A 10,526-nucleotide genomic window follows, 5' to 3' on the forward strand; every position below is an offset into this window, starting at 1 on the left:
TTTTTTCGACTATATTGTTATTTAGTTTTTGTATTGAAAAAAAATTGGGTCATCTATAATAAAGTTTACAAGAAAATTAGTGAAACATAAATAAATTTGACCATCAAAATAATAACTTTAAATTAGTCATTGAAACAAAAAAAAGTTAAAAAAAATTATGTGTGAGGAGGATTAAATATACCCATATGGGATTATAGTTTTTTAAAAATAATAATAATTAAAATATTAAATTAAAATTAATATTTTCACTTCCGTTAGAAGAAAAGGGTATATGTAAGCTATTTGTATAGCAATAGGGACATATATGAGCCACTTTCATAATGCGGAATATATCAGCTCTAAATGATAAAGTTGAGCAGACCCTTTTCCCAAGAAAAAAAGTGTTGTAAGGGAACCACTAGTACAAATTAAAATGATCCTTTAATCTATTAATGTTGCAAAAGAAATCCCCTGATACAAGTTTGAATAAGCATCTCTTCTTTTGGTGGTGTCCACTTATTTTTAATATCACTGTAGAAACAGGAACACTTTTTCTTTTCCAACACATGAACATATATGCACATGATCAAGTATAGAAAGAATTATGAGCAAAGAATTCTATTCTATGTGACCTCTTAATCATTCTGGCCATGAGAGGTGTACAATTTGATCCATGTCTCCTATCATCTATACAAGAAGATCTTTTGATTATGAAGATTCTCCGAATCCATGATCCTAATCATCGTTATAAGATTGATGCTCGCCAATTGCTTCATGTTGTTGAGAACACCATGCATTTCATCTCACCTAAGGTTATATATATCTATTCTTTCTTAATGTCCAAGTTATCTTCTTTTGTATATGTTCTTTATTCATGCATATTTTCTTGGATTATTCTGCCGTGCTAAAAACATTGCAGAAGTAGCTGTGATTATGAGTTTTCCCCACTGTGTTTATGTATTCGTTGAGGTTCTACGTAAAATACTTATGGATTTATCAATTGCTTGTGCAACACCATATATACAATCATTAAAAGAAACAACAAGTGTGGGCTTAATATGTTGCTCAGACTCGTGGTGGGCATATCGGATCCTCTAAAATAGTGCAGTTTTTGGAGGATCCGACAAACAAGACAGTGAGAGTTTTAGGCATATAATTTAATGTAGCAGCATGACAGCGTCTGGTGTTTTTTCGTTTCAGTTCTCTGTTCCTCAAAGCAATTATACGAATTCATGGAATGTTGAAGTGTTTGGATTGGAAGAAAAGCTTGGATACACTATTAAAAAGATTTCACATGAGGTAAGTGCTTTCTCTGTGTTTTATAATCATATATATTTTGTTCCCTTCCTCATTGTTCGTGTTCGTGGAGCTAAATAAAATAATTTGGTTATCGTAGATTCTCTGCAAATGCCACGAGAATGGAGACTTACATGAAGAAACTATGATGTTGTTTGAACCTTTAGGCCCTTTCAGATGGGATGCTAAAGTAGTTTTAACACTTGCAGCTGTTGTTTCAATATATGGCGAGTTTTGGCTCATAACACAGCTAGTCCATCGCAACTCTTTGGCAGCTTTAACTGCAAAACTTAAGCAAATGCCTAAAGAATTGAACATGTTAAAGATTCAATTAAAAGCTTTGAACTTGTTGATCGATACTATGATAGAGGCAGCAAATCTTGTCCTCGACTTTGAAGGCCTGCCTTTGCAACAACAACTTTTAGATGATGATGAAATTGTTGTTACAAAGTCGAAGATGTACATAACAGTCTACTGGATTTTAAGAAGCTCGATATCATGCGCTTCTCAGATTGCAGATTTCAGGACCATGAAAGATAACCAAGTGCATGTTTTTTCCCTTTTCCCTTCATTTAAGTCATTTAGTGTATAATATCTTTTAGTTTGTTAGTTCTTCATGATCTCTTCACCAGTAAATAAGTTGACGCGAAAAATCCTAACTCCAGGCATTCAAATTCAACAAGCATTGCAGCATGGACTCTCTTCAGCTTGGTATACAAGCTAAGTGGCTTATGCAATGACCTCAGAGAGAAATTACGTACGTGCCAAATGCAAATAGGTGATTATCTTCTATGTGCCCTTATTATAGAGAATATCTTGTTCGACAAAATTCACATGAAAAGAAGTTGAAATTCTTTTGTTGTTCTCAGGTAGAAGGTTTCCTGAAAAGATACGTGATCTTTTCAAAGTGTCCCATTTTGACAATCAAGAGGTGCTTCGTGTGTTGTTCTCGTTGAAGAATGACTTACCTCTGAAAGATAGTTCACTAGAAAAGGTACTTCTTTCTTTCCATATAAGTTATTTTCTTAATATGTAAGTGGAGAATCAATAGTCTTGTGAGTTAACAAATGAATGCTAGCAGTATTGTGGCATCCAAGAACTGGAAAACAAGGTGGTCATACTCTTGATCTCAAAGCCAGAACTCTTTACCGCAGAGAAAATATTTTATCTAGTACAACGAATGCATGATCATCCGTTACATAAAGAGATTGGAGGAAGCTATGCAATTATATGGGTTCCAATTCCATATTCACAAACCTGGAGTTTGACTGATGAGATGAACTTCCAGTTTCTGTCAAATTCATTGCCCTGGTTATCAATCCGACACCCATGGTCACTACATTCATCTGTGGTAAACTTCATTAGACAAGAATGGAGCTACAAAGACGAGCCCGTAATGGTAGTATTAAACACTGATGGTGTTGTCACAAACTTAAATGCTATTGACATGGTATGGCTATGGGGGGCCAAAGCATTTCCTTTTTCAACCTCAAGAGAAAAAGAGTTGTGGGAACAGGAAAACAGGATCTTGGAGCTTTTAATTGATGGGATTGACCCTTTATTGACCAATTTGGTAAGCTTTTATATGTTGCCTTTTAACCAATAATCTAATATTCTTTACTTGTGCTTTTAGTTGTTAACCAACAGAAGATATATATTTCTTTGATGTTAGGTAGAGGAGGGTAAACATTTTTGCATCTACGGAAGTGATAACATTAGTTGGATTAAAGAACTTAACGACACATTAAAGAAAATTAAAAGTGCTGGAATTCAGCTTGAAGCTATTTATGTTGGCTATAGAAATCCATCTAAAGTTGCAGAGAACATTTTAGACATCAGCATTGAAGAGAATTCGAGTATTTTCCTATCTACGACGAAGATGAAGTTGTTCTGGCTTAGGCTGGAGAGCATAAAGAATTCAGTTGATAGAGTAGAACAAGCAGCTCACTATAGCAGCAGCTTACAGAAAGTGTTAAGATTGCTGGATGTTTGTGAAACTTCGAATGATTGGATGATCATTGGAAAGGGATTATCAACTGATGTAATGATCCTCAAGGAGAGAGAAGTCCAAGAATGCTTAAATCTTGTTCCTGAATTGGCTGAAAATGTCGCGAAGTTAGGATTATTTAGTGCTATTAGATGTGCAATGGGATCTCCTCTGCCTGTTAAATCCTGCTATCACAACGAGATCCTTCCAGCTGAAGAAGGATTGACTGAAGAAACTGTAGTTTGCTCGCGTTGTAAGCGTCCTGTGGAGAAGTTTGTTGTCTACCAATGTAATGTAACAGAGTCAGCAGAAGCAGAACAGGAGGCAAAGATTGATTAGCTTTTGAAATAATATATTTTCTTAGTGAGGTCTTATTACATAGAACTTTAACAAACTCATTGTGAGTAGGCATTCTTGATGAGTGATCTGCAGTTCTGCATTAACACATTTACTCTTAAATTTCAAAAACAAATGTAATGCAGTACCATGCATGTTTTTTTTGTATGACAAAATTGTCTCAATGAGATGGTGAAACATTTATGTTGAAGAGTTAAAGAGTGTTGGTTTAGTTTGAACTAGTAAGCTTATAAGTATTGTCTGCTCAATTTCAGGTTAGAACTTGAAAGTTGAATGAAACTAAGTTCCATTTAGTAGACTACTTGTCCTATAGCTTGTACACCCTTAGCCCTATGATTGGTTTTTTTTCTTGTTTTGTTGAGAGAATCACCAATATTCAACTTTGAAACTTTAGAAAAGTTATTTATAAATAATAAAAGCATATAAAAGAGCACTAGTATCCCTAATTACTTTAATTCAATGTTAAGTGAGGAGAGGGTTGGTCAAAGGACAGTCAGGTGCTAATCTTCTGTTATGTGTGGGGTCCGAGGAAGGGTCGGACCACAAGGGTCTATTGTATGCATTCTTACCCTGCATTTCTGCAAGAGGCTATTCCACAACTCGAACTCGTGACCTCTTAGTCACATACCATCAACTTTATCAATTGCATCAAAGCTCCCTTTCTTTATGGTTAGTTAAAATGGAACTAAAATGCCTTAACTACAAGTGTAAGTGTCATGAGATGAACATAACTACTAAGACTAATTACAAGAGTGATCAATTTTTTAAATCTAAATATGATGAAATGAATGGTGTTTGTATATCATGCAATCAAATATGAGCTTCAGTTTTCTGTAATGGAAGAGACTAAAACTTAAATTAACTTACAACTTTCTATTGTACATCATGCAAAATATTATTTAGGTATTTTCTTTTTCTTCATACCAAATAAGAGTCTCATATGTATATATGGTTCTAAGAGAAAAATTTCACTTATCTCAGAACATCCAGTGGATCATTTAATTTCTTTTCTCATCTGCTGCACAAATTAACGACAACAACAACATAATTTTATGGCAATTATTTAACGGCAATAATATAATGGTCACTATATTATATTTAGGGACAATAATAAATTTGAGTATTTATAATGAACACTTTATATTAAATACCGCTAAAGGCTTTAGCGACTCAGGATGCAATTGCAATTACTTAATTGTCGCTAAATGTTTTTGCGTCAATAAAAGAAAAATCTATTGCCACTAAATGTCTCTTTTGTTGTAGTGAGAGTCTAAGGAGGGTAGAGACGTACAATGTACGCAAACCTCATTCCTACCTCGCGGAGGATGAGGGATTATTTTTGAAAGACCATTTGCACACTAATTACTAAAGTTAAAGATGAAAACCAACATTAAAATTCTCAGAAAACAAAAGAGAAAGAAGTAACAAAAGAGGAGTGAAGCAAATAGCAAATAAATTAAAGCACCCCATGATTGGTGTATGAGGAGTCATTCTCAATGTAAAGATTTTACCTCAGCTTGTACTAAACATTTTGGCCTTTTTTATATTCAGATACCTTTTCTTTTACCAAGCACAATTTCCTTGCTTTTTCAAATGTTTAATTATACTTTGCAATATTCCCAAGCTTCAAATTGGTCCACAAAATCATCCCTTTGAAGAAATCAGAAAAAGTGGGAAAAATAAATAAATCTTGATTCTTAGCTAGATTTTCTTGATGTCTCTAGGCACTTTACGATTTGACATGTTTATTTTTTTCAACTTGACAAAAACATCTTCCCAAAAATATGTTATAAGTTATAATATAATTAAACTTTTTGAAACTATTTTATCCCAGTTATACTAGCTAATGTATATCTTATTAGTGATTGTTTTTAATTAATCCAACAAAAGTGAATACTCTTTCAAAGGCTAGAAATTTAATGCATTGCATCTTCATACCTTTATTTTTGAGATGTACTTTTAGGGATTTTGAAGTATAAAATAACAAATCTTTCATTAACTTGAGAAATGAGTCTAACTTATATGTACATACTAATAACGTAAGAAATTTTTACCTATTTGCTCACCTCATGAAATATATCTACCAGAAATTTTCGTATAAAGATGGATTTGTAAATTTAAAAATAAGGCAAGTTATCAGGTATAACAAATAAAATGTAACTTGCCCTACCAATGTATATAGTTTAAATTCTTTAGTTAATTCCAAAACTCATCTTATTTGGTTGATACTTGCCCTCCATGCATGTCCTTCATTATGCAATTTTTTCTAAGATATTTACATGTAAACCTTCTTAAAATATGAAAATTATAATCTTGAAAAGAAGACATATATAGTAGTATTCATTATAACACAAAAATGATCTGATAGTGTAAAAAAACCTTTAAACTAATTAAGGACAGGGGTGGAGTTGCGAGCTAGGTGGGGGTTCGTGGGTTCGGACGAACTCAGTAGCTTTTTCGTAGATTCAGTATTTGTACTAAAAAATTAAATAAATACGTACTACATATGTATATTAACTCGTGAACCCCGAAAAAAAAACTGATTAATAACTTAGTGGTAAGGAAGGGGTCATAGAAATGCTTTTCATACTAGAGTTGTGGGTTAAAAACTTAAACTCAAGCATACAAACATGCATCACGTGAAAATGAGAAATCCCAAATCTTAATTATAACGATAAGAAGAATTAATGCTTTGTCTAATTTACTTTTTACTGTGAAAGGACAAAGATGTTTGCTTCATTGGAGCCATTCATAGGACCAATTCCAAACCTCTTTCATAACTTTAGACCAAATTAGAAGCAAAGAACTTGATTCACCATCACCTTTAATTATACCATTTCAATAACTTATATAAACCCTTTCTCATGCCTAATTTATTTCAACACACAACAATATTTAACTACACTTGCCTTTCTAAAAACCCTTAGTTTTTTTTTTCCATCACTTGAAATGGCAAATGTTAACCCATTGAATGAAAAGGTATCCATGAATAACCCAATGACTACAAACCCAATGAATAATATGTCAAGTGGATCTGCTGCCAATAGGATGTACCCAATGAGTAATCCAACTACAGGCCATCACATCAACCCTTTGAATGCCCAAATCAATCCTTTGAATGGATCTGCTGCCAATAGGATGTACCCAATGAGTAATCCAACTACAGGTACCCAAATCAACCCTTTGAATGCCCAAATCAATCCTCATTCTGTGGTTAAACCAGTGAGTCATGACATGGTATGACATTTGAATTGTGGGATCATTTCATTTAAAATATTTATCACGTTATTTCAATCACTTAATTATATTATGTCTCAACAGATACCAGCTAGTGTGGTACCTGCTGCTCATCATACAACTCCGATCAATCCACGAACATCAAATCTAGCAGCTAGGCCTCCACACAGGAGAGGTGATCATCATATGTTCTTGACATCTGATGATAATGCTATGATGAGGCACATTGAAGAAACTCATATCCCAGATGGCCGTGACTTTGATGTCAAGCCTCTTGTTGATATTATTGAGGACATTGTGCATCGCGCTACTCCCATTGCTGGACGTGTTCATGTACGTATCATCATCCACCTCACTTTTCTTTACCGTTTAATTAATTTCTATATACTGAAAGTTTAAAAAATACTAAACTATTACGTACTTTGTAATTATATCAGAATAACATTATTTTCATGATTCTTTTAAAAAATAAAAATTTGGAATTTTAGGAAGCTAAAGTTCAAGCACATCTGGAAGCATTGGAAGAGAAGGCTCCCCACAGTGGACTTACTGAACTACTCAACTATTTGGCATATCCTATTCATAGAATTAGTATGGAGGTAAGTGATAAAAATATTTTTAATTAACACTATCAATACAATTTAATCGATTATTATGATGATGGTTCATATATAAATGTAAAAATGACAGTTGATCAGCAAATGTGCTAACAAAGAAGATGCACACTCAACAACAATGTCACTGCTTCATTCACTCACAACCTATGCCTGGGACACGAAAGTCGCGATAACTTTCGCGGCTTTTGCCCAGCAATATGGTGAATTTGGATTGCTTGTTCATCAATATACCACAGATCCACTGGCTAAGTCTGTTGCAATCATCATGGAACTTCCAGAAATAATGACGCGTCAGGATGTTCTCAAGCAGAAATTCGATGCAATTCATGATTTGATCGACAAAAATGTTGGATGTCACAAAGTGCATTATCGAGTTTAGAGACGTTCAAACGTCTCACAATCAACATGTTATCATCACACAAGAATTGGAAATGTTGATCAATACTGCCCATATTTCCACTGCTGCTTACTGGACTATGAGGGCTGCTGTCATGTGTGCAGCTATGATTCTGAATCTCATTGCCATTGGTCATGAGTATGTTTTCTTCACTCTTTCAACACTCAATAATAAGTGAGATTATCAACCATGAAATTGATGAATGGTATGTGTAATATTATATTAGGCAAATTTCTTCAACATCTGAGGCTTGGGAGTTATCTAGTTTGACTCACAAGCTTGCAAACATATTGGATCATCTCAGAAAGGTTCTTGACCTTTGTCACCAAAAGATTGGTAAGTTATAATGTATACTATTATAAGTTATGTAAAACAAATTAAAGATATTTAATTAAAGCGTTATAATAATACAGAGGAGAAGAGGCAACATGATGCATTTGAAGCACTTCTACGACTTCTCAGGACACCTCACATTGATAACATGAAGATACTCTCAATCTTGATTCACTCCAGGGATGATCAACTCCCACTTTTTGATGGAACTCATAAGAGAAGGGTAATAACTAATTTATTACATACACTCACAATATAAATAATTTTTTCACTTTCAAAACAATAACTATATACTCCATATAAATGAAATAGTAGTTAGTTATCTTTTAGCTGACCAGATATAATAATTATTGCACTGGCAGTCAATAGAAGTTGAACTCGTATATATACTTGTCTTATAACAGGTAGGTCTTGATGTTCTAAGGAGGAAGCATGTTCTACTATTGATCTCTGACCTAGACATTGCACCCGAAGAACTCTTTATCCTCCACCACATGTATGCTGAATCCAAGACACAACCAAACAGGCCAGAGAGCAACTATGAGGTTGTCTGGATCCCTGTGGTTGACAAGAGGCTATCACCATGGACTGAAGCAAAACAAATGAAATTTGAAGAAGTACAAGCTTCAATGCCATGGTACTCAGTGGCACATCCTTCGATGATCGATCCAGCAGTGATAAGGTGCATTAAAGAAGTGTGGGGATTCAAGAAAAAGCCTCAGCTTGTTGTTCTTGATCCACAAGGCAAAGAAGCAAATAACAATGCTTACCATATGTTATGGATCTGGGGAAGTTTGGCTTTTCCTTTTACCAAAGCTAGGGAAGAAGCTCTATGGAAGGAACAAACTTGGAATATTGAACTCTTAGCTGATTCCATTGATCAAAACATTTTCACTTGGGTACGTATAACACATTTATATATGTCAAGAATTTATAATATATACGAAATTGTAGACCATGATTAAGAATATAGAATATGTGTCTTATAAATCATATTCACTTCGATATATTCCCAGATTAGTGAAGGCAAATGCATATGCTTGTACGGAGGAGAAGATATTGAATGGATCAGATCATTCACCTCTGCAACGCGGGCTGTTGCCAATGCAGCCCGTGTTCCACTAGAGATGCTCTATGTGGGAAAGAAAAACCCAAAAGAAAGAGTCCGGAAGAACAGCTCAATAATCCAAATGGAAAACTTGAGCCATGTGGTGCAAGACCAAACTCTGATTTGGTTCTTTTGGGAAAGGCTAGAAAGCATGTGGCACTCCAGGACTCAACAAGACATCCCAGGTGAAACTGATCCCATCCTTCAGGAGATTGTGACGATTCTGAGCTATGATGGAAGTGATCTTGGATGGGCTGTATTCAGCCGCGGATTGGCTGAAATGACTAGAGGTAAAGGTGATCTGATAGTGCAAGTTATGAAGGGATTTGATCGTTGGAGAGATGAAGTGAGTGACGTTACTACATTTGTTCCTGCATTGGATCGTCAACTTCGTGATCTTCATAGTCCTCATCATTGCACTCGACTAATTCTGCCGAGTACCACTGGACATATTCCTGAGAGAGTGGTTTGTGCTGAATGTAGCCGTCCAATGGAGAAGTTTATCATGTACCGCTGCTGCATTGAGTGATGATTTATGGTTGATGAAATTCGTATGAGTATGGAATGGTGCCGCTCCTAGAGGACTATATATTTGAATAAAAGGACCACTTCTAGTCCTCTTGTGAGTCTTTTAAGTATTATTAATTATTGTGCTTACTTTTGACTTTTTGATATTCATGTACTTGTTTTGATATTTGAGTGTGTGATGATTCTATAGGCTATATAGCCTTATGCAATATTTAGTGAAAATCAATAAAAACCATTTCCACATTGATGGAGTAACTCATTTATTTTTAGTTGAGGCGGTATGAAAACTACACAATACTACCTTGAAAATATTATGGATTAATGAGGGGTTGCTGAGAAGAGATTTGGTATGAGTTGAGTGTTGAGACAAAATCATAAAAATTCGAACAAATCAGGAATCGAATCAAACATAAAAAAAAAATGATATTTTTTAATAAAGAATTACTAATTTTAGTGGTATTTTTTATTTATTATCATTTATAGCAATTCATAGCAATATTATTGATAAATCTATTATATATTAAAAGTGAACTATGCATGCCATAGATGTATTATAAGTGTTTGGTAAGAAATCGACACAATCAGGGATGGAGCTACAATGTTAAATGGGGGTTCGAACGAATCCACTAGCTTTTACGGAGACCCTATATACGTACTAAAAAACCATGTACAAATATATGTTAATAG

The 10,526-nt window shown here is 34.4% G+C and overlaps 1 protein-coding gene and 1 pseudogene across 2 annotated transcripts; both read left to right on the forward strand.

Moving 5' to 3' along the window:
• Positions 1–595: 595 nt before the first annotated feature.
• Positions 596–3,820, forward strand: LOC107059588 (protein SIEVE ELEMENT OCCLUSION C). Its single transcript, XM_015306284.1, has 7 exons — positions 596–791; positions 1,180–1,278; positions 1,376–1,819; positions 1,941–2,053; positions 2,145–2,269; positions 2,357–2,848; positions 2,948–3,820. The coding sequence occupies exons 4-7, from the start codon at positions 2,044–2,046 to the stop codon at positions 3,599–3,601; spliced, it is 1,281 nt and encodes a 426-aa protein (XP_015161770.1). The 5' UTR covers positions 596–791; positions 1,180–1,278; positions 1,376–1,819; positions 1,941–2,043; the 3' UTR covers positions 3,602–3,820.
• A 2,687-nt stretch (positions 3,821–6,507) lies between these two features.
• Positions 6,508–10,094, forward strand: LOC102602663 (protein SIEVE ELEMENT OCCLUSION B-like; annotated as a pseudogene). Its single transcript, XR_366876.2, has 8 exons — positions 6,508–6,856; positions 6,941–7,189; positions 7,345–7,455; positions 7,547–8,008; positions 8,097–8,206; positions 8,284–8,426; positions 8,608–9,102; positions 9,220–10,094. The product of XR_366876.2 is annotated as a protein SIEVE ELEMENT OCCLUSION B-like (transcript).
• The last annotated feature ends 432 nt before the right edge of the window (positions 10,095–10,526 follow it).

Source organism: Solanum tuberosum, unplaced genomic scaffold, assembly GCF_000226075.1.
Source record: "Solanum tuberosum cultivar DM 1-3 516 R44 unplaced genomic scaffold, SolTub_3.0 scf00027, whole genome shotgun sequence".
NCBI lineage: Eukaryota > Viridiplantae > Streptophyta > Magnoliopsida > Solanales > Solanaceae > Solanum > Solanum tuberosum.